Genomic DNA, 24,543 nt, shown 5'->3' on the forward strand with positions numbered 1-24,543 from the left:
CAGTAGCTGAAGAGCTATGCTAAGTTACAGCACTGTTCTGAAGGCCTTCAGTGAACACCCACAAGCAAAGCTTGGCACCCTTGTCATAATGCTTTCCACTTTGTATTCACCCTGATTTGAAATATCTTTTCTTTCCTACCAAAGGAAACATAAGGTAGCAGCTGGCAGTCTTCCTTTCATTAGTTTTATTTTAACAGAGCTCCTGATGTGTAAAGCAGCTGTAATGGGCACAATGCTACAACAATGGTATAGTAACAGCACTGAAGCACGCCTGTTGCGTGACTGTGGCAGGAGTTGCCATACCAGAGTAGATTATCAATCCACCTAATCTCTGGCAAGGGTGAACACTTCATCCGACAGGCATCTCCTCTGCCTTCCATCCCCATCCTAGTCTAAAACACTCTTACCTCTTCCAAGTTCTGGTAGAAAAGTGCCAGAAGAAGGGCGGTCTGCAGCTTCTCTCTCCTACTCTGGGATAGATCCTTGATCTGCCGCTTCCTCTCATGAATGGAGTTCAGTTTCTGCTGGATCTTTAGCCCTTCCAGTCCACCAATCTTTTCTAGCCTGCTTGCCTGTTCTTGAAGAGACATCATCTGAGGAGGCAACAAATATGAAATTGCTTTTATGCTTCAAAATGGTGTGAAAGAAACAAAATCCAGGCTCCTTTCCATACCTAAAAGGTCCTTCTTTTTTCTGGAATCAACCAAGAATAGCAGGGACAAGGTAACCAGCATTCTCCCCACCCTCATCCTGTACTGTTACATTGATGATGCCCTTGTCATTGGTCTCTGGCTACTCAAATGAATTAAAGATTCAGAAGTCCCTATGCCACTGATCATCCAGCACAAGGAATGATGGAGTAAGCCTGACACACATGAGTGCTCAGGTTTTATTGCTTTGTGGAAATCAGGTGTTGGAAGGTAGCTCTCAACATGACCAATCAGTCTGGCAGGGAGCTGACACAGGTTCTGGGAGCTCCTTCCTTCTGGGGAACCCAGGCACAGCCCCAGGTCTGAGTTTAGCCCTAGCCTGGATGAATTCTGGCAGTGGCCACCAGCCAGGCAGATTCCTTTACACATAAGTGAGCAATTCAGCATCTGTTCCAAAGGTGCAAAGAGCCTAGCCAATTTGGTACAGACATTGTATACCAAATGTATATTTAAATAATGAGACAAGTCATTCCCTCTGACCTACTGTATTTTACTTGCTGTAAAAGCTACTGATTTTTTAACGAAAAAGGAAGAAACGTCTGATATCCGTAACATACAATATGGCCTGCTTGAAATACTTCCTCTAGTGAGTCCCACTATTCAACTTACTAAGCACTTTTCCTGTCTGCTGCAAGACAATACAGGCAGGACTCGGGCATGGAGCATTTAACACTTGTTCTCCACTGCTCTGCCTCTTATTTCACTAAGCCTCCCCATTTTCTTTTTGGTTCAAGCATATCAGGCATATCACACCTGCCAGCAATTTAATGTGTTGCCATATTAAAAGAAATTTTTAAAATAATCATTCTAGCTCATGTGTTGGTAGAATATTAGTTGTCAGTTTTTGTACCTTCTCATCCTGTGATGCCAGAAGCTTTTCAAAAGCCTCATGTTTCCTTATCAGTTGTTCTACTTCATCTACAGAGCTTCCGAGGTCACTGCTTTTCAAATAAATCTATAAAAAAAACAGTTAAATATTTTTCTCAGTGGATTAAGTATCACATAAATCTGATTCATAAATGTGAGAAGAGGTATTAACTCTGCAGCTGAGAGTATACTTGAGAGGAAAAAAAGGGAACAAGAGGAAACTGAAATTGGAAATTAAATAGTAGGGCTTCATGGTCTTGAGGAAGAAAGAGAAGCATTAACAGGTCCCGCTAAGGAAAGTAACCTATCACTGCTTATCAGAATCACTAAGTCACAAGGCTGGCAGTGAATTCCAGAGGTCTAAGTCATCCTTATAATCCAAAACAAGATCTACACTGCTGTGTCTGACAGATGTCTGTATGACTCCTTCTTAGAAGACTTCCAATAACAGACACTCTGCAGCCTCCCCTCCCGGGGCAATTTATTTCAGGGCTTCATCACCTTTACCATTAGCAAGATTTTCCAAATATTTAGCCTGAAAATACATTGCTAAGTCTTGACCTCATTACATACTGCCTTATTTATCACACTAAGGAAGTAATTCCTTTTACATTTATTTCAGCCTTGTACAAGTTTGTAGGCTTTTTGCATACTGTGATTTCTATCTTCTCTAGGCTAAAACCACCCTGATCTGATCAATCATTCTACAAAGACTCTGTCTTCTTGATTATTCTTATTACTTTCTTCTTGGTTTTCTCTATTTCCACTTATTTTGAAATGGTCTTCCTAATACTTGATTCAATAAATGTCAGTAAGCAATAAGGCTGCCAGAGTGAAGGTAGTGAAGAAAGCAGAGAGCTTATGTCTGCCTATTAAGATTAATCTGCATACATCTGTGTATGGTGCTTATCTTTTACACAATACCATGAACTCAAATTCACCTTGCAACCTACTATAAGCTTCCAGAAACTTTTCAGAAGAATTGCTATCAGACCAGCTTGTCCCCATCCTGTATTTGTGCAGCTGATTATCCCTGAAAAATGTTATAGCTTGCACCTGTACCAAGTACATTACATCTGTTATTTTTTCAGGCCATCTTTCCAACTTACCTGTATTAATTTTATTTACTGTCTGTCCTGTCAGTGTCTGATGCAGAAAGACCTTAGTCTAAAATAAAACACGCAGTTTTAAGGAAACTGACCTCTGCACTACTTGCTTTTAAGGAGGACCTTTTCTAACTAATCCACATACATTAAGGCACCACAGTGTTTCATGACTTGTTTCTGATATTAAGAAAGCTGACTGCCCAGTTACTTCTCTCATGCATTCCGTTATGTTCAGTTTTGACAAATGCAAAGGAAGAAACAATGTAGTTATCTATTATCAGCAACCAAAAAAGCTTTTCTGCAGGCCAGTAGGAATTTATTATTTTCCAGGGGATTTAATTGCTCACAGTTTCTTCCCTTATTCAATGACGAGACAACAGCAGGACAAAAACCCCAATCAGAGGCTCTGATGAAACATGAGCAAAAAATACCTGTGGACAAGGTTCACAGTGGAGTGAATATGACTGGACAGACTGTTGGAGTTCACACTGCTAAATTTATCAGCTGGGACATAGCACTGTGAATCCATTTAGTGAGCTCATAGAATTGTACGTATTTAGAAAAGGATGAGAAATTCCAACCAGTAACTCTACGTGGGTGAAGTGAAATTAGCAGCGATGGAAGAATTTGAGATCAGTGATACAGTGTGAAAGAACTGAGGCAGGAAAGAAACAGAATATAATCGGTGAAACAACACAACCACTAATACTTTCAGAAGAGGGCTAGTGAAGAATGTAGGTAAATCTGTACCTTAAAACCACAGATGTGCACAGGTAAAATAACATCTAGAGAGATATCTTTTGCAAAATATTATAGTCCTGTCTTACAGGGTGTTTTTTAGAGGAGAAAAAATTCTTAGGCAACTACTGTAGAAAACCAGTAACGATCTTCATTGTGTGCACAGAAGTATTGGATGACTTTAACCCCACAGAGCATCTTCTGAAGGAGATGGTTTCCCAGCCATATGTTATGTGCAGGGCCATCCAATCCATACCTACTTGTCAGAGTCTGAGTCCACCAGCAGGCTCTGTCAGCCCAGACTGTCCCCTGGACGCCCCCCCCCGCTCCCACCTGAGGGCCTCTCTGAGGCTCAGCCCTGGCCCCAGCCCAGCATTGAGGGGAAGCCTGAGCCCTGCCCTGGTCCTCCTGGACAGACCCCAGTTTCCATTCATTACCTCTCTTTGTTGCCTTGATCTCCAGCTGATCAATGGATCTTGTTACTGCCGCCACCACTCAGCCCTCCTTGGCAGCTGTGGCTAAGACGACTGGCAGCCTGACTTGGCCTTTGTCATTAATTTTTTGGGAGTTAGAGAGGAATATTTTGCCTATACAGACAAATGCATAGAAGAATATAGTGCCCAGGACAGATGTTCAAACTGCTCTATACTAATCCATGCTGAGTTTGAGAAGAAAGGTGAATAAAACCCAACACTTTAATCACTGCCAAGAAGAGGAGAAAGCCACTGTACAACAGACCTAAGTTTTTAGTAAGTCTGGCCCATATATCACCAGGATGCTTAAAGAAATACATTAACGCCTCTGTTATGCCTCTGTATGTTAAATACAACCCCACCAGAAGGCAGATATTCTGTCATTCAAATTTTAATCCTTTGATCTATCCTACTCATCAAGTATATGAAATGATGACAGTTTTGTTTTTTTTTTTTCTTAGAGTGTTTTTGGATTTCTTTTGCTTTTGTGGAGGAAGATGTCTGTCTACTGTAATGCTTTGTTAAACCACTTATAATTACTGTCCATATTTACACTGCTGTTACTAACACCGAAATAAAAACTTATTTGCTGAATCTAACTCCTGTTCAGGGTACACAAACATACAGCCATGCTGCACCTCTATTTTGGTGTTTTAAATGCTGCTTTAAAAGCATTGTAGCTTCTCTGTCATATTTTATGGGTTATGTACCATTTTTGGTCAAAAAAGATTTACCTGAGGAAACAGAAAATTCCCATAATTTTCCACATATCACTCCAAGACCTTTAGTAACTGTTAACAGTGAAACTGCAAACTCTGTGAGACATGGAGACATGGTTAGCCATTAGTTTTTCTGCTTACATATATCTGTGGCAGAAGAAAAGGCAAGGGACATCTACTAGGAAAGATGGATACTTTCTTTGGAAAAAGAGAACAGACACATTTGAGAGCAGGGCTGTGGGATGGTGAGTCACAAGCAGCTGCTACTGGAGTGCTCAGTGCCTTGCTCCCACTGAAAATACACAAATAACACCAAGCATTCAAAGCCCCATTCCTTTAGCTGTTACAGCAGTGGGAAAAAGTTCTCTTGACTTCTGAAAGCTTTGGACTAGGTCCTCCAAGTAGAAGCCCATGCAAATGCTCTTGGGAACCCAGGTTTTAATACTGAGAAAGAACACTGGTGCACAAAAAGAAAACTGTTGCAAAAGAAAACTGTGTACGTACATTACAGGACAGGCAATGGCAACACACTTAAAAGAAAGCAGCCCCAGTAGCACTAACAGTGCTACTTGGAGAGCTGGTGAGGTAAAAACTTTCCATTTGTCTTTTAAACAGAAATCTTATTACAGTAATTGTTAGAATCAGAACGGCAACTTTTTTTTTTTTTTTTTTTCATTTAAGCATTCGTTACACAAATCTGAAAGCAGAATGGAAACTGGCTTCCACACCACAATGCTGGCCTGTGGCCAATTACATCACTTTTTTGGCATATTTTTAGACCGGTCTCCAAACTCCTGCTCTGAATGGGACGTGTTGATTTCAAATACAAAACACTGCATAGTTCTTCTCAGGTAATCTACCAGGGTCTCCCACAGCACACAGCAGGTATAAACTTCCTCTCAAGTTTGTTTCTGTTATGAATCATGGCCCATCATCAGGAATTTAATGCTTAGCCACAAAAAACACCAAAGATTTCACCACTTGCTATATCATGGACCCATTTTTAAGTGAAGACTTGCAAAGACGCTTAAAACCCCAAAATGGACTTGGCCCTTTTGGAGATTTGAAATGGAGCATGCAACAAATAGCCATAGTCATTAACAATGCAAAGCACAGAAACGGAAGTCTTAACCCTTCTTAAATGGATTTTTTCACTATTTCTGAGCTCATTGCATAAATTCAGCCTCACTGTCATAAGACCTCTTACAGACAAGTTAATGCAGAACTAAATGCAAAGTCCAACTAAAAACCTTTAAAATTGTTCCTTTTAAATAAAATAGTACTATATACACACTTATGTGACAGTACATGCCAACTCTAGCTTTTGGAGAAATACTGAATGAAACATTTTAGTCATTAGGATAACTATGCTCTTTGGATGCCACAACTGCACATTTATACACACTGGAAACTGACACAGCCCCAAAAGAAATTTGTCTTCCAAGAAGTGTCATTTTTATTTTACTAGAATTTAAACTATTTTAAGTATTTTTGCAAATCCATTCCCTTCTGCTTCTACTCTTCACAGTATAGCAAAGATTTTGCCCCCCACTGCCTGCCTTGGGCTTGCTGCTGAGATTGCTGAAATTCCACTGAAATCTTTCAGTTTTAAGCATGTACTAAAAGCGAGAATTACACCCAGTTGTAAATGCCTTCACTTAAAGCACATAAGCAAGTCCAAACTCTCTGCCCAGATGGATAACAAGGTTTGATTTGACTTACTCCCAATAAAAGTAAATACAAAAAAGATTTCATGAAAAAAATTAAATTTGTTTTAGTAAAGTAAATAAATGTGCATAATACCATGATTATATATGGTTCACAAATATGTTGTACTATTGTTTCATTTCAGTAAAAGTTATAAGGTATCATACTATAAACATAAGTGGAATAAAACACAGTGAAGTTGTTTATAAAAAAAAATACATACACCTTTTCTATCATACTTACATCACTGTATTGGCCTCTGACCTCACAATCTAGATGTGAAATTCTAATGTTAAATGTATTTAACATTTCCTTCCCCTCTCCCACTGCATGCTGTCTCATTGGCATAACAATATAATTATCTGATATTAGAAGTGTATATGTGAAAAACAGAGAGCAGTCAGTATTTGTTTTCTCATAACTGGTATGATCTCTTCCTCTCAGCTATCCCCTCCTTCTTCAAAACCCACCAGCTCGACCCCTATCCTGTAAGTAGTAGGTGTTAGACCAGAACCCTATGTCTATACAACATCATCATTAAAATATTTACGTACGAAACATTTTTCTGAAGGCAGACTAAATTCCTCTTAAACTCTCCACAGTTTCGCTGCTAAAAACTTTGCTGGGATGTCCAGATTTGAGATGCTATGGAGACTAAATTCCCTTCATTTCCCTCAGGAAAGGGTGGTGCCTCTCTTTTTCTAAGGGGAAAAAAAAGTGATTTTTTCCTACACACTTGAATAATTTGGGTTTGGAAACAAGTATTACTTTTAGAAGTTACAAAACCAGGAATTAACCATTTAGAAATATAGCATAATCTGACAAATAAGAAAATGAAGACAGTTAAACAGAAAAAACTAAGAAAAACTACACTGAGGATTTGTCCCAGGTCCCAGCCCAACTGGCAGAGAAGAAAACCAGTTCCTGGCTCTGAAGTCTTGAACCTTCAAAGTGCTGAGCACTATAGCCCAATATGCACATGCATAGTATTGAGCATGTCATGTTGACAACAGTACTCTAATGGTTAAAAAGAAACATTTGTTAAGTGCTTGATCAGATCAGAGTGCTCAGCTTCACTTAGGATAGATCAAGCTATAGCTGCAGCCCCAGTGACAGCAGAACACAAGTAGTTTTCCGATTGTCCCAGAAGTCATCTCTAGGGAGTGAGAACATGGCAGGAAGCATACAAAAAGAAATCCATGTGGCTTGATTAACACAACTTAGAACTTCCGTTTGCAAATGTTCTTAGAATGGAATGGAAATCTTCACGACTCTCCTTCCAGATCCAAAGGATGCAATGTTGACAGCAATAGATGGACACCATGCACCCTCCGTGTCTCTGTGAGTTGAAGATGTGGTGTGAGCTGGTATGTTTGTCAAAATGTTGTCAGGGCATACACTTTTCAGAGTGCATGTTTCCTGGGAAGATCTCAGACCAGATCTTGCCCAATGGCTAGGAAGCAATCCTGTGCAGCAAACTGGATTCACTGATAGAGAGAGACCAGCCCCAATCTCCACAGGGTGAAAGGGTGTACCAGCTATATCTGAATCATGTGTTTTGATAAAGATTGTTGGACTTCGGCTTCTTCTAAATTCTCTCACCACCTGAATAGGCATAGCAGTCCAAGGGGTGGCAAGTATCAGGGTGATTTTGGAAACCTTGTGGTGAGCAGGTGTTAGACCATCATGTGGAGTCTTCCTAAACTCTGGCCTAGATGAAGGGTGGTCCTGAAAGACAATCAGCTCTGGATTTAAATCCTTGCTTGTGACTTCATTCCCACTAGTTGAATTTTCTCTTCCAGTCAGCACAGCTGGGGACAGCCACATATCTCTGGAGACAGTCTGCTGGGGAAGGCCAGGATACTTAGAGGAAGTCACATGAAATCTTGTGATTTGAAGGGCTGGCGACCCACCTGAAGCAAAGCCTTGTTTTGGTTTCTGGGATCCTGTTGGGAGACCAGCTGGAGTTTCAGGCACCTTTTCTAATTGTGGCATGAGCAGACTTGAATGAGCATGACCGCTTCCATGGGAATCTGCTCGAAAAGGCTTTATCATCAAGCTGCAAGTTGAAATGTAGAGCTTCACTGAAGCATGGAGGTCTGGCATTTGGGCATTGCACTGGCTACAGCCTTGTTGGGGTGGGAGAGAATCACAAGGTTCCAGGGATGCATGCAGATTTTTGCTGTGGAGTGTAGGAACAGCAGGAATAGCAGACAGATCAACATCTAGGCGAGATGTCCAGCTTGGCATAGCTTTGCAGGAAAGGACATCAGTGGGCAAAGATACAGCAAGCTTCAAGGGACTGTTTTTTTCAGGAGAAATACGATGAGCATTTTTTTCTCTTTCTGAATATTGCTTGTAAGATGCAGATGTTGACCAAGTGCCAGAACCCTCATATCCATGTCCCTGAGGGTCCCTGGGAAGACTGGAACACCTGGATGTCTCATCAGAAGGACTGACACAGCGACTAGTGCTCCCAAAACCTTTTCTCCGGTCTGTGTGTGCCAGGACGACATCTAGCCTTGAACAGTAAGCTCCAGAAGACACACTGCTTGGTGGTGAGCTGGCATTTCCTGGAGCAAACTCGGCAACTGATTGACCAGTGGGAGGATGCCATGCTGATGCTGGCATCTTTAGAAAAGGCCTGTCCCGCACAGCAGATTCAAAAGGAGGAGGTGGGGTCACTCTGCTGGAAGACAGCATCATTTCCACAGTGGAGACATAGGTTGCAGATGAAAGTTTGCAGCGATGGTCCCTGCATGACATTCTGAAGTTTAGTCCTAAACGATGCAAAAATCAAAGCCACAGAAGCTTGCCTTTCCCCCTGTTTTTAAAACCAACTCCTAATCCTTTTTCCTTTGGCACTGGAAATTTCCATTCTTCCTCTGAAGCAAAGGAATGAGAGATGAATAAACATTCTCCAGTAAAAAATGTATAAACTAAAAAAATCCACATTCAAAATAAAAACGCACAGCTCTTCTAATACTGCTACCACTGCCTGTCACGTCTGCAAAGTGATATGAGTGTGGGATGGGCAGAAAGATAAATTACAGAGCATGAGGCTCTGCTCCCCGAGTGTTCTGACAGTGAGACTGCAGACAGAGTAGGAAGGAGCCAAAAACGCCTGCCAGAGACAGCCTGCAAACTCGCTGTTATTTCATCTGTGAAAAAAAAAAAAGAAAGCAGCTAACCTGAGCAGTGCATCTGCTGCTGTGAAAAGGTTAGAGCGGAGCAGAGTGTACTGGACACTGGTGCTGCTCAAAGCAAAAATTTTTTTTTTCTTCTTTCTCTTTTTCAGCTGTTGCTTGTCTGTACTCCTAATGGCAAGATCTCAGTTTGCAGGTCTTAGGAAAGTTTCCTACAGCAGTTCCATGCAATGGCACAACTGAATCCATAATAAAAAAAAAAATTCAAGATAGACGTTTGCCTAATTTTCTCCACATGTGCTCTATTTTCTTTAGCATAGAACAATCCTAGACTAAATTCTGCAGAAATCCTTCGAAGGTTTAAGTAATTTGGATGTAATATAAGATGCTGGCGTAAAGTCAAACCTGTCACACTGGCACAGACAGCGAATGAGAGAGCAGTTCTCAGTAGTAGTTCTGAGTTTAAAACACTCCTCTGTTGCCTTCTTCCTGCCTCTGTTCCCTGCTGCTGGGGGAAAGACTTGGACTAAAGCATATGAAGTACCAGGAAAAATAGATTGAAAAATCATGGGATGGCAGAAGGTGCTTTCTTACACACATATTCTGCAGATGTGCAAAGTGAAATGCACATGCCTGAGCTTCGCATCAAACACAAAAGTCAGAAGAAACACAAGGGGTGGAGAGATTGCTTATATTTGTTTGCTCAGTAGGAATCCATTTTGAATGTGTGTTTGCTTTTGTCCTTTCTGAAAGCAGCAAATGAAAAAATTCCCATTGGGAAAGTGGTTTGAGAGTCTTCAATTGATGCCTTGGCTGAATACTTTTTGAAAACACATGTAAAAGGACTGCTTTCCTACCATCCTGCTTGCCTCCCTAGGGAGCAGAGTCTGTGTCACTACACAGCCACATTTTAACTCCATATAGTACTAACAGAAATCCATCCAAAAGGAATAGAATCTTCTTGCACTTGTTCTTCAAATGTAGAGAAGTAACATACAAATAGTAACTAAAGAACCTCAGTTCACTGTCAAATTGTATACACTGATCCATAAGGCAGATGGTGGCAGCTGCAAAAGACAGTCTAGTGGTTCTTGCTCTTTCTCCCTCATTTAGATGGGAGTCCTGCAGCACAGCAATATCCCATTTGAAGAATGATGACACTTTGAGATGTGAGAACAAAAGCAATGGGGGATATTCTGGGAATACAGGAATTCCACCTGTAGAGGAATCACAACAATTGTTGTGTTGTTGCTGTTTCTATTCAGGGCCAGGCTGATGCACTGCATATCAAGGAAGGACTAAAATCCAGTAGAAGGTAAATTCCTTCCTGATCTTCCATGAAGAGCAGCAAGTGAGTCTCTTCTTGCAATTATTTGCTTTCATTATTGATTTAATCCCATAAATTCTTCAAAGATACATCTTATTGTGTATGTGAATACATATAGTCTCTGTCTTCTCAGCAGCACAATAGGCTAAACCTGCATCACTCTATGTGAACTGACACTGCTCTTGACACTGAAGTGATCACCAACATTGCCAGATCTCAAATCAGTAAAACTGGCTTAAAGACAACAAAATATGATTTTTAATGAGCAAGTGGCACTGGAATTTGTAAAGTACAGCTGAGATGTGCTTTCTCTACTACTCTTTAGCTTTGAGGCAAGCTGCCTCTTCTTCATGTACTTTGCTCAGTGTGGTTAAAACCAAGATGACAAGAATGGACAATACAGAAATGAGTTATTATGATGAAGGAAAGCTAGTAATTCCTGAAAGGAAAGCTGTTCATAGTACTGGCCTAATTGGTGCATCCAGAGTACTGAGAGTTGAAATTCATCCTGAATGTTCACTGCTCACTGAGGATCTGTTTGTTTGCATTCTTGGATATGAACAAATTCAGCATCTCTTCTTCCCACCTAACTGCACTTATACATTTCCTGGATTGAATTTGAGCACTAATTCATAACAGTTTCTTCTAGGTGTTGTGGTAGCTTGGTGATGGTAGGGACTGTGTCAGTGAAGAAGGAAACATATGGCTGACTCTGATATACCGATTACTAATTTAGAAATCCATGGCATCCTGTCATTTCCCTGGTATCTTGCAGGTAGATACTTGGTCACTGACTGCGATATCATGGGCATTTGTCTATACAGTCACACCATTGTGACCTACTTTTCTATTTTATGACAGTAACTCTGGAAGCATGCAACTGGAATTCTTTACATGCACAGATCTCTCACAAAAGGAACAGTTCTTCAATCAGTTGTAATCTTCTGAGGATTAAATATAAGCAAAAAATGAGAAAAAAGAAGTTTATGATTTTTTTTTTTCCACAGCTAGTGTTCTTTTCAACCTGAGTGCTTTTTTTTTAAAAAAAAAAATCAGATGCAGAGAGTGGTGGAGGGAATGTAAGAGCATATGACGACTGTTGCTCCCTCTTTCTCTATACCTGCATGGATAAGATCAACTTGTTATCATTCCCCTCTCCTTATTCTCTTATTCTTCTGACTGTAAAATGTCATCTGGGTGAAGGGGTGCTGGGAGGGACAGCCAAGTAGCTACACTTTACTGTTCTGCTTTCTGAACATTTAGTCACAGTGAGAGCATCTGAATACCAGGCTCCTTGGAAGTTCATAGAGAAAATACGAGAGAAAGATTCTGATAATAGAGCTGCCCTTCATGGTCCTCAAGGTCTCAGTCCTCATTCTCAGGCTTTGCTTTGACTGAAGAAATTTGGAGAGAGGCACTGTGACTGATCCTACCAAGAGATTTTATCCAGTCTGTGATGAAAACCTGTCCCTTCCATGGCAGTCTACATCACTGCATATGGCAATGGTAAATTCATCCAAATAAATAAGTAATATGAAGTACACTTTACCTGTACAGAATGGATTGGGGGCACACTGAAAACACCGGGTACAACCCTTTTCATGTAAGAGTAATATAGTCTTCTGCAACCAGGACTCATGACTGAGGGGCAAGAAGAGACACTAATCCACAGTAGCTTCCTATGCGTTTACATCTCCAGTATACAGCAGAGCAGATGCTGTAGTCACCGTGCCTGTGCATGTTGGCTGATCTCCATTTCATGAAAAAAGAAAGAATACAGTGGCCAAAGTTTTGTAGAGTTTACACTTTCCCCGATTATGCTACCCATGCACGAGGTTAGCAATTATGTAGCATTGCTTGGTAGGGAATTGAGAGAGATATAATGCAAATTGGGCTATTTGCTAATTAATCAACAAATAAAAATTTTTAATGGGCAGAACTATGTAATATTTTACACCAGAAACCTGAACCTAGGTGAAACTCTCAGTTTCATGCTTTGGTACAAACTCAGAATGCAGGTCATAATTGCCAAGGGTCCAAATTGTAGGGAATTATGAACATATGCATTTCCGTCAGGGGAATGAGTAGCAGAAGGCTCCAAGCCCAAGTGTCCCAAAGGGTTAAGTATTACTGTATGGCACAGCTCAGAGTCAGTTTTCCAAAAGATTTAGTGCCGGTGGCAAAGCACTGGTAGAAAACAGAACTCAGCATAAGACGAGAGCCATTATATTATGCTGCCAGTGGTCTCTGAGAATTAAGAATTATTTTTTCTTAATTAGAAATGACCAGAGGTACAACCTCCTTCAGCTTTTCTTCAACCCTTCAGCGTGGCAGCCTTCAACCCACCCATTGATGTGGTTTACACGCCAAGCCTCAGCACAGTTAAAACAATCCATCAATCCATGAATTCGCACAGTGACTAGAAAAGATGTATAAATTCTGCACTCAGTTTTGTAATACCAAATGTCAGACCTAAAGCTGGAACCTCTTTAAATAATTCCATGAATCCAGGAAAGTGCAAGAGAGACAAAATATAATTTAATATTGATGAAACAAATCTATTTCAAGAGCTGCAAAATAATGATAAGACCATCCTTCTGTCTCTTTGTATCAACTGTATCAGCACTATCTTTTCATGAGAGGGCTTTTTTAACTAGCTCTTCTTTCTCCACTGCAAACAAACAAACTAATATTCCTTACAATCAAATTCTTTCATAGTTGTTCTCCACACTGTTATCAACTCCCTTGCAGAACTAAGAAAGCAGTTCCTTTCCCTGGATGATCCATTTTCTACTAGTTGCATTTCCCCAGCACTAACCCTCAGCCTGGGGTGAGGTTTTGAGCAACACCTGCAAAATAATCTTCCTGTCGTCCTTCCAACCTGCTTTACATTTTCCCTTCTCTCTGAAGCCTACAAAACAATTTCCCGGTGGTTAAGCAGTTGGTATGCTGAGACCTGTTTGTAAAGCAAACTAAGACTGGACTGCTGTCTCCCTCTTCTGTTGTGACTCTCATCTGTTAGCTCTTATATCTATTTGCAGTAAATTACCTTTCAGGCAAAAGAATCATGGTTTTGTTTCTGGTTTCACCCTAAACTCCATAACAAAGCAGGGGTCTTGTAGTCTGCTACTGTCTCCAAGTAATACCACATGCAAATAATAACAACAAAAAGAATGCTTTGTTTATACACAGACCCAAGGATTTTAAGTTGTAGGTGAACAGTAGCGCCCCTTTTAGTTTGTAAGGGTTCAAAGGCTTGAAGAGTTTAACTGCTTATTTCAAGTTTATAATTCACTCACCTCCTGCGAGTTCAGGAGCATGTCCAGATGATCCCAATCCTTGTAGAACATTTGTTCTTGGTGTATTTTCTCCAGCCACTCCTTCTTCTCTTTCCATTCATTGTACACATTTTCCTTCTCTTCCAGCAGAGCCTGTAGCTTCTGCTGAATCTGAACACAATTTCCAATGAAAAACTAATGCTGGTCTTTATACCCCCTGGACCAGGGTAAGGTGGGAGGAGAAAGGATTAAGCGCAGTGTTGGATAAACCCCTTAAATCGCAACAAAATTATCAAACAGAAAAAAGTAGAACAAGTTCTAGAACTTATATTTGAGCAGAGAGATAATCAAAGGTGCCTTATTTCAGGAATGGAGGAGTGCTTCTTACAGCATACACAGCAGCCCAAGCAAAGAGCACAGAAAGGTAACTGTTTCTCAGGGATACCTTCTAGAATCAAATCCTAATTCTCCATTATCTTTAGTCATAACAGTGCAACTACAGCACTTCAAATTGGGATAGGACAGATATTTAAATAAGTTATCAACATAGCATATTCTCCGAATCAGTGAATACATGCCTCAATGTTAGTTCTCACGTAATTTCAGCTTCCAAATTCTGTATCTTCACAGGTCTTCTATAAATTATTTTTTCCTACATTTTTCTACAGGTGAAGGACTTAACAGTCAGAAAGATTTCTAGTTACTATAGTGATACACTGCAATAGTCAACAAATTTTCAGGAAATAGCTTGGTCAGATGGGACAGTAGTTTGCACGAACTCCACAGTTTTCTGAAGATATTTGAGAGATACGTTAATGAATTGTTCAGGGAGAAGTAAACTAGTAGGCACTGGAGAAGAAATAATGCTGTGTGAATCTTAGAAGCTATTTGTCCTGAGTAAACTGACATTTTGATTTCCATCTTTCATTGCCAGGGAGTTAAATATACCAGTATAATTCATTACTACAGAAAATGTTTCAATTAATCTTTCAACTGAGTGTTTCCATTATTTGGTTGACAGTGGTTTTGCCCAGCCTGGTCTGGTGTGGATATAGCACTGTAATATGAAGCATAGTATTTGTGTGAAAACCCAGTTTGGGAAGGGGGTAGAATTGTCTCCATTGTTCAGAACATAGCAAACTTCTCAAATGAGCTCAGCTTTGCTGCAGCGGGCCCTCAGGAGATGCCAGCCCTCAGCTACTGCTGAGGTAGGAAATGGAACAGATGTTTTGTGCCCAAGCTAGGTAACACACTGAGGCAAATGTAGATTATGCATATGGATAATGTGTGAGTGTACACACGCATTTGTATGCTTACAGTGTGATACAGTATAGAACGATAGTTACACTAGTGTTGAGTAGCTGAATTTGTGTGACTGAACAAAAATGAGTTTCAATTACCTCTTTTGATCCTGTTTCCCCATCTTGCAAGACTGACTGTCCTAACTGCACAACATGACTATACTTCTCTTCTCGTGTTTCAATTTCTGCCAGTAGTTGTTGATGCTGGGTAAGTCTCAAGCTGCTAGTAGATATGTCCCGAATAGTCTCCTTGGCTCTCATTTCCCTTATTATTTCTGCTGTCCATGAGAAATAGTCCCATACCTGGAACCAGAGAAAATGCAAATTTGAGGTTATAGCTCAAGCTTGGGTTATCAGGCAGGAAAATCATAGGCTGACTGTTCAATTTTAAGTGAAGAGTAGGTGATAAAATCACAGACAAGAAAGAAAATATTTCATTAAGGTTTAGAGTAGTTCTATTAATTTTAACAAGGGTGGGTAATATGACTGCAGGAACTTCTATACAGTGTGTTAAATCATACATGATTTATACTATTATAATCAAACTGTGTCATATCACATCAATGGCAACATGATATCACTTTTTGCCCTTTACTCCATCATTCCAAAAATGTTTTCTGGTGTTATTCCTTCACAGAGGATAAATAATAAAATCTACTTTTCCATGACTTAGGTTTGACTATAATACAAGTCTATTCAAAACTTAAGTTGTACACATATTCTAAAATGAGAGTGAGAATATTCAGGTGACACACAAATGCACCCACTCTATTAGAGGTGGAAAAAAGGCAATTCACAGGTCAGAAAAAAATGCATATCAGGTATGCAGATTCAGCTCTTGATTTGTGGAACTGTATGACTGAGATTGGCACAGAAACACAATTCTGAAAGGAAAGAATGTAATGCTAGTTGACTTTTAAAATCCAATGAATCGATAAACATGTTTACAATATTTTAAAGTGTCTGAAACATTCAGCTGAGGCAATTATGAGCAAGAAAATTCTAAAACAAATCTCTCAGAATTATCTTCTGACTGTGACTGAAGAAACTTATGCAAGTAAAAATAATTCAACATTTTTTGCATGTCTTTTTCTTCATTTGAATTTGCATCTTCACCAGTCCATTTACTTTAGGCATCTCATTTCAATCTGTAATAGATGTTTGCTCTTATGTGAGAGCTGGTAAAAAATAGGACTGCAAGAAACTGTACTGAAGATTATGTGGGATGATACTAAGTTTTGTTATAGTTTGTGCTTGGATTAGTTGATTCAATTCTGAGGTAGTAAATGGTCTTTTAGTTTTCAAGTGTATTTTAAAAAACTGTTGTGCATAGTAACCACTGATGAAAAATGCTTTTTCGCTGAAGAGAAGGTTTCTCTTGTGAATGGCTGCTGGCTTTTCTGCTGAAGGGAACTATGTAATGGAAATAGCTTCTTGCCTGTTCCATTTTACCCATCACTTTATTCCTATCATCAAAATTTTGTACAGCTCAAAGCTGGCTTGTGAACCATCGAGCCAGGAAAAAATATTTTCAGAAAAGCACCACAAAATTTAAATTGGCCAGTTTGGCATCATAAGAGTTTAGGCTTTAAAGCCAAGACACTATTCTCTTAAAGCCAGTGAACACAGCTACTAAATGACTCTAAAAGGACCCAAGTAGTGTACATGTGTTGGTGTCATTGTGATTCGCAGAACTAATTCACACACAGCTGGATGTCACTGTAGACACTGACATTGCACTTGGCACTGCAAATGTCCAAGACTCCCTGAGATTTTAAGCTAAGCATGAGGAAAAAAATTCATAGGATATTTAATGCAATGGAGCAAGTCAAGAGCCAGTAAGAGGTTATAAGATTGTCACTGTCAGCAACATTTAAGGATAGACTAGGCATTAGTCTGCAGGAAACTCCTAAGTAGAGTCAGACAGAGACCATGCAGATCCTAGCACAAACTTCAGAATGAGAACCTCAGATCATGCAGAAATACTTTGAGTCTATGTCTAAATTCCTCTTCCTTGAAAAAGTTTCTTGGAAGATTTGGAGCCCTCTGCTGTTACTGTGTGTTGTCAGTTAGGGTCATCTCTGCCCTAAAATCATACTTGATGGGATTCAAGGAGATGCATTGTGCAGAATTCTCCTTTCATAAAAAGGCCGATTTGGTTTTGTTTCACTTCAAATCTGTGTACAATTTCATAATGAAAAAGCCCCATGGACTGCATATGAACAATACTAATGAAGAAAGTACACTGAACAGCTGTGACTAAAATTAAGTTTGTGGACATCCTGGTGCAGCTGAAAGAGGAAAGGGAGCAAAGTTGTGTCTTTGTGCTCAACAATTTTGGGGATGTTCTGCAGCAAAGCTGCTTAATGTACACTAGGGCTGCTGAGATTGTTACATTCATTAGATGTGGCTGTATAATCGTCTTGTCCCATCTGGGCAGAAAGACGAGCTTACTGAATTTGTGGAACCAGCTCTTCACTTCTTCAAGAATTATTGTCAGGAAAGGAGATGAAAATTGAGAGGATCAAGAACGCTTCTTGCCAGCAGACTGACATCAAAGAGACGGGGAGATACCTGAGGCATAATCCCATCTAGTCCTGCCACTGAGAATACAGTCACCTGGCTTTGTCATTTTGTTTTACGATGTTAAGAAAGCACTGTGCAGCCCTCTATTAAGCACTGTCAGATTCATATCTTTTTAAGGTGTTCATTGCTTGTAAATTTACTATTGCAGATGAAAGGACAAACTGCCAGAATAAGAAATGGGCTATTAGGTTTGCCATTCAGATCACAGATTTCAGACAAAATTCAAACCAAAGGTATTTTGCATGGTTCCAGCAATAAAATGGAAAAAGCACCCCCACTAACAGGACATTTTCTATCTGAAGTCAACTAAATTTATGACATAAGTTGTGAAACAAATCAATATCAAAGTGAACTTTGAGTGACATCAAGATCCATCTCCTGATTAAGATGTCCCCAGGCTAAATGTTTCAATAATCTATGTTAGACCAATACATACCAGAAAAAGTTTGCCTTGTTCTTACTATCATTCCTAGATACTGCCAGAAAGACAGTGAACGAATGAACCTTTCATCCACATCAGCAGAGTCACTCTAATTTTCCTTAAGTCATATTCTAATTCCTTTTATTTTCCTAACAAGAGTTCTGCACAAGGTAAAGGATTCTTAAGTTAAAAAAACAACCAAACCCTATAAAAACCAAAGTGCCATAAACATTCTTTATCTCTAACTGTACAACATATTTGTGGATGAAATATGGCAGGTAATGCTGGTTCGAACACTTTAAAGAGACTTGAAGTGGATTAGCCTAATGTGCAGAAGCCTCTCATGCTAACACAAAAGCATCATGTACATTCTGTTGTGGTCTTGATCCCAGCTCACAACCTTAAGAATTACTTGTGGGAATGTTTTTTCGAAGGTGAGCATACTCTGGATATTCTCTGCTTCCAAGCAAAGGTGGGAACAGAATGTGAACTACCAGAGGTATCTTTAATGGACACTGAAGTTACACCTGGAATAACTTAAGAATACAAAAAACTGTAAAGGTATTCTAGAAATCTACATTAGCAACTTCCTCCACAATAAAAGGGGGCACCCTTGCTGTTTTCATACTTGCTACTGCAGTACTTGCAGCAATAATCTACTAATTTGTGGTGGTGTAGCTCAAGTAAGACTACTGACATTTGCAGAGTATTCTGTGGCAAATCATAGCTCAGTGACCTACGGAGTTCTTTGGAGACAGAGCTACTGTGCATTGCAGATGGTGATATTACGCTGATATATGCATGCCATTGTGTTTAAGCAACTTAAGAGGTTACTGCAAAGACCAGTGAGTTGTATATGATACATTCCATGAAGTAAGTTAACAGAGGGATATTGCATGCCCTGAGAGAGAGAGAACAAACATTTATCCATTATAAATAGAAGTCTAACATCTATTTTTATCACTCTTACTCAGTGGGAATCAGAGTCTTTGGAAAGACTACTGCTACTCCTCTGAAGTGATGAGAGCTTCTGATGAGTATCAATTATCCCATACACAGTTGGATACCAGCTTTCCTTCCTACAGAAGGTAAAAGATCCTTACCCTCTAACATCTTTCTAAATAGCTACAAGTACTTAAATACTTGATTAATAACACAGATAGCACCTGCAGCCTTTTACATCAGCCTCTGCAGCTTGGAAGTACACCTATGATACACACACGCTGAAGGCAGCTTTCCCCTGTGTACCAGTGGACAGAAGACAGAAGGTGCTTACATGTGCCTGAAACTGGTAAAGCTTGTATGCTTGTTCCAGAAGTTTCTTGCGCAGTTCCACTTTAGACTTCAGAGCCTTCCAGTTCGTCACTATTGCCTGCTGCTTTGCTTTCAGCTTTTCCACCTGCTTCTTTGAGCAGCGGGTCAGCACACGATTTGCAGAGTGGATCAGCTCCTGCAGCTATACATAGGGACAAAAGAGGAGGGTAGGAAAGAGAATCATAGAGATCCAGCTAGTATCAGAAAAGTTATGATAAGGGCTATGTTAATTGTACACATAACTACAATTTGAGCAACATTTTCTGACCTAACTTTACTCATGCTAAATGAAAGCTTCCCTAATTTCAGTCCTACGGAATAACAGTGACATCCAGTGTTTGCTAAGGCTCATCACAACAGTGGTTTTTTTTTCAAATAGGCAGGCAGATTTTGCTTCTTGTTTTTATTATACTATTTATTACACGAATAAGGCAAGTAATACCTAACCATACCTTGTTTTCTACAGTGACCATATAGATTAACTGTGACTACATTCTTTTCATGCATATCTCATACTTTAAAAGTAAAAAGCAGCTGGTGGGATCAATTCTAGTGTTATTTGCCACAAGGCCAAGATATGAGGCCACTGATAAGTGATATTGGGATAATTACTTCAGTAGTCTCAGTATAATGCATGCTGTGTTAACTATATCATTCCATTTACTAAACAGAGGGATGAAGAGAAAAGTCATACTAGTTTTACTGGTCTAGTTGAAGCTAAGCCAGTCTCCTATACACAAGGAAGCTTTCTAAACGACAGCTGTTCTCATGAGCTGAAGTTTTTCACAAGTTTGTATAATGAGCCCTATAATTCTTTCTCACAGTCCAATTCCTATCCCTTTAAACTTGTTGAAAATGCCAGACTGCTTCCCTATCCTTCCTTCTATAATTCTGTCTAGATAATACATGCATTTTGTGTTCAATCAATATACAGTTTCTCTGCACGTAGAACAGATTCCGGATTTTTCCTTGTAATCACCTCTGGACACTTTGAAGAAGGCAGTAAACACATCATAAAGGCTGGCATAATTGTACATTTCAAACAGTGCTTAAAAATATCCCTGTGAATCACTTCAATGGTCAGATTTTATTATAATATGTCCCTTATCTGTAAGGTTTAAAATGACCTACTTTACTTTATCATTGCCATCAAACCTTGAACATATTAAAAAAAGCAGAAGACTAAGGAAGATCCTTGAAGATTTCCAGGCTCTCAGAGAGAGCCTGTAACAATTTTGTTTAAAATACCAAATTATTACTCTGATTGTCTTGGAAACTTGAATTTTGGCTACACATTAAAGACTACAAATCGCTTTCATTACCTGCTGCTCATTCCCAGAGAGCTCATGCTCCAGGGCCACATGGTTCCGGAGCTGAGTTTGCACACCTCTCATGTCCTTAGCAACATCATCTGGAATACTTTTGGACTTCTCCTAGAAGAAAGTAATCAAAGAAAGCTTTGTTACTTTCTACTTCCAAGCAAATCACACTACAAGCCGTCTTTAGTCATTTTGTGTAGTGCAACTCATACTGCACAGTTAAGGACATTCTGGGTTACTCAGCTATGATAGGTAAAAGGAAGCCAGAAAACTCTGTCCTAGAAACTCACTTGTAATTATCTTATTGATTAAGCTACCTAACTGGACTGTGAGAGATGAAGATTCAAGTCTTCCCTTGATCAGACAATGCAGGAGAATGTCTTACAGACTTTGAATTTGGAATCAATCTGGAATAGCTACTGCAGTGAAACACAGTGAATTCTTAAAGCAGCACTAACAACCAGCAGTCTCAGGTATTCTTTGGGATACAGGTGGTCTATCTGTGAACCATCTTTAGAGAAAAATTTAATTACACATGTTCAGGAAAGAGGAGTTAAAAATGGCATACATGCAAAGAAAGATTACTGTAAAGATGAGAGAAACAGAGAAACCATCATATAAAAGGAGACATTTATTTAGCTCAACAAAGGTTCTGAAGGGATTTAGTTGTTACACAGACATGCACTGTGAACACAGCAAGCAAAAAGAAAAGGCATTTCAGCTGGAAGACAACACTGTTGCTAGAATAAAATTATTAGAAACTTGCTCTGGGCCAGTTTAGCTGAAAATTAGAAGAATATTTCTAACCACTGGAAAAGTGCATTTTTTTAACAGATTCACAAGCTATTTTGGGGTACCAACAGCACATCTTGGTAAGGCACTGTAAAAGGAGATGCACGTTGTAGTTGCCTATGATATGATGGCACTGGAGTTGGTGGCTTAAGGAAGATCTTCTAGTACTATGTTCCTATGAGAAATGGCTTTCCTTAGTAAACATCTGACCAGGGAACACAGGAAGGGATGGGCAAGATGACTGAATTGCTCTCAAACTCAGCAGTGAAGCTTATTAACAAGATGCAATGCAAGAAGTGTGTATTGGTTGCCTGGGCCAAACTCAACATGGGGATAAACCAACAGCTGATCTGTGAAGTGTTTCTGAACTATCACTTGTCACTGCCATGGAATTAACTACTTCATCACTGAAGTTCTGAAAACCCCAGCTGGTATACAGTAAAATATTATGTTTGATTTTCCGTTCATGACAGGGAAAGAAACAGAATAACAGTTGAATAAGGCAGCTTCTGCCGGCACAGGCAAGTAGAGAGTCTACCACATGTAACCTAACAAAGCTTTGTTGGATCACTGCCTCCTGTACACATCTGCATTAGGGAAACCACACCTCTCAATAAAGCAAGGATGTTGATAAGCAGGATGCTCAGATAAAACAGAAGTCTGAAGATTTTCATTGGGACTTCTTGCCCCAGTTTTCACACTAGGACTGTTTGAAATTATTGCTAGTACTGGGCACTGAAATGAGAGGAAAAGATTTTTGGCCCGGTGTTTTGCATCAGGTCACATGATTGCCTGAAAAACTAGGCTAATGGTCACTGTAATCCAGACAAATGTCTTTTTCACAAGACAGTTCTTTTTTTCAGCACATAAAACTACAGTGGTGTACAAAGAACTACCACAGTGAGGCAGTATACAGTTTTTTAGTCAGGGCTGATGACTGCAAACAACATTATCATTTGCATTGCACTGTGACTCATTTTAGTTCAAGTCCTGGTATTCTTGGCTTACCCCACAGATCAGCAATACTAGCTGCACCTGGTTTCACCAATGGTTCCCCTAAGGTGACCAGTCAGGTGTTTAAGGATTTCCCAGTGTTGGGGTTTTTTTAACACTTTGAGTAATCACGCAGGTTTCTTACCAAGATTCTTTTTTTTTTTTGAAGTCATCACTAAGTGCACTAAGAATTGTAAGAATACTCCATAAATTAAGCTGAAATGAAGTTCTCATTATATGAGACTTTCCCATTATTTTTTACCTCAATATGGGCCAGAGCATCTGTCAGATCTTGATAACACTTGTGAATCTCCTCAGCATCTCTCAGCCGCTCACCTCGTAATCTGGTAATTTCCAACAGCTCCTCCCAGGAGTTCCTACAAGGGAGCATGACAAAATGAACCATGTAAAACATTCAAACTAGTAGTAAGGGAGATTAACAGTCTGAAGAAAGACTGAAAACAAGATCTCCTCTTTGTTTTTCATCCCTGCCATTAAATTCTGTTGGAGTAATTCTTTGAGGGGCAGCATGTCTCTCACCCTACTCTGTCCATGTCCTTCTGTCTGCTCCAGGCACTTAAATAGATAGTCCTATATAAGGGTGTCCCTCTCCAATATGCTTTTCAGAGTTTATATGCAGAACTTGGAGGACCGAGTCAGACCCTATTATTCCTTCATGCTTCTCTTCTGGGCCAATTTGGACCAAAGTTAAACATAAGAAACTCAAAATGTATTAACATAGTTCTACGGAGCAGTCATGAGATTCAAACTGGAAAATCAGAAGCAATAAAGAAGGAACTAAGTTCCTAGCCTTCCAGTTACATGATCCTGTTTCAAAGGGCAAAGGAAGTTCACTCCTCCCTTACTTGTAAAGCACCTCTGATGCAATTTACAAGAAGCCAAATCAGCCAACAGATAATGTCAGCATTATAGTAGTCTATTTTTAAATGAGGCATGGCAGCAGCTCTGTATCAGAGAGAAAACCCCGTATTTCACAGTTGGAGGACTGGGATGACACATCTTATGCTTTTCTAATTCCTTCTTACTTCCTCCTTCTCCAGTTCGAATTGAAAGAACAGAGCATTGTAGAGCTAACACAAGTCTCCTACCTTAGCTCTTTCTGCTTCTGCCGAATTTCCCGGGACTCAGAATGCCCACAGTTCAGCAGGTTGTCTGCCAGCTGCTGGCAAGCCACAACTCTTTTCCCAGCTGCTTCCAAATGGTGTCGGAACGTGTCATATTTGGCACAAAGTTGCTTTTGAAGGAAAAACAATAACAAAAAGGCATTTTGAGTGCTCTCTTTTCCCAAACATATCTGCTCAGCTATCAGAGCACAGTCAAACAACAGATAATAATCTGATCATATTTGGAGATGGAGAAACTGCAAAAAATGACTGGATTTTACCTCCAAAGACCATGAGAAGCTACAAACTATTAGGAAAACATGAGGTTTGTGATGTAGATGGGAGGCAGAAACAGTATTACCAGGGATAGAAACAAACATGCAAAGTGCAATGAATTTCAATTATTAAAATATGTTTTCACTTCATGAATGCAAACGTATATTACAACTGAATAATGTAGTCCAATTTTAAAATTTAGGACACAAGATATTTTGAAGAAAATTATAAAAATGAGGATACTGAATAGCTATTGATTTCCAACAGAAATCGCGATTAGATTAGATTAGTTTCTGTGCCATGTGAAGAGGTATAGTGGATGTCCATACATCAGCTTCTGTGATTA

At 39.6% G+C, this 24,543-nt stretch overlaps 1 protein-coding gene across 2 annotated transcripts in view; it reads right to left on the minus strand.

The window, feature by feature from the left end:
* SPTBN5 (spectrin beta, non-erythrocytic 5) overlaps positions 1-24,543 on the minus strand; it is a 97,864-nt gene that overhangs the window by 41,328 nt on the left and 31,993 nt on the right. For both annotated transcript variants that reach the window (XM_074909575.1, XM_074909576.1), the window contains 8 exons: positions 23,907-24,052; positions 23,060-23,174; positions 21,016-21,126; positions 19,656-19,835; positions 15,472-15,675; positions 14,093-14,242; positions 1,561-1,665; positions 408-593 (listed from right to left, as the gene is read on the minus strand). In XM_074909575.1, coding sequence (XP_074765676.1) covers positions 408-593; positions 1,561-1,665; positions 14,093-14,242; positions 15,472-15,675; positions 19,656-19,835; positions 21,016-21,126; positions 23,060-23,174; positions 23,907-24,052 — 1,197 coding nt within the window. The remainder of the gene's footprint in view (positions 1-407; positions 594-1,560; positions 1,666-14,092; positions 14,243-15,471; positions 15,676-19,655; positions 19,836-21,015; positions 21,127-23,059; positions 23,175-23,906; positions 24,053-24,543) is intronic.

The sequence above is a fragment of the Athene noctua genome, chromosome 6 (genome assembly GCF_965140245.1).
Source record: "Athene noctua chromosome 6, bAthNoc1.hap1.1, whole genome shotgun sequence".
Taxonomy (NCBI): domain Eukaryota; kingdom Metazoa; phylum Chordata; class Aves; order Strigiformes; family Strigidae; genus Athene; species Athene noctua.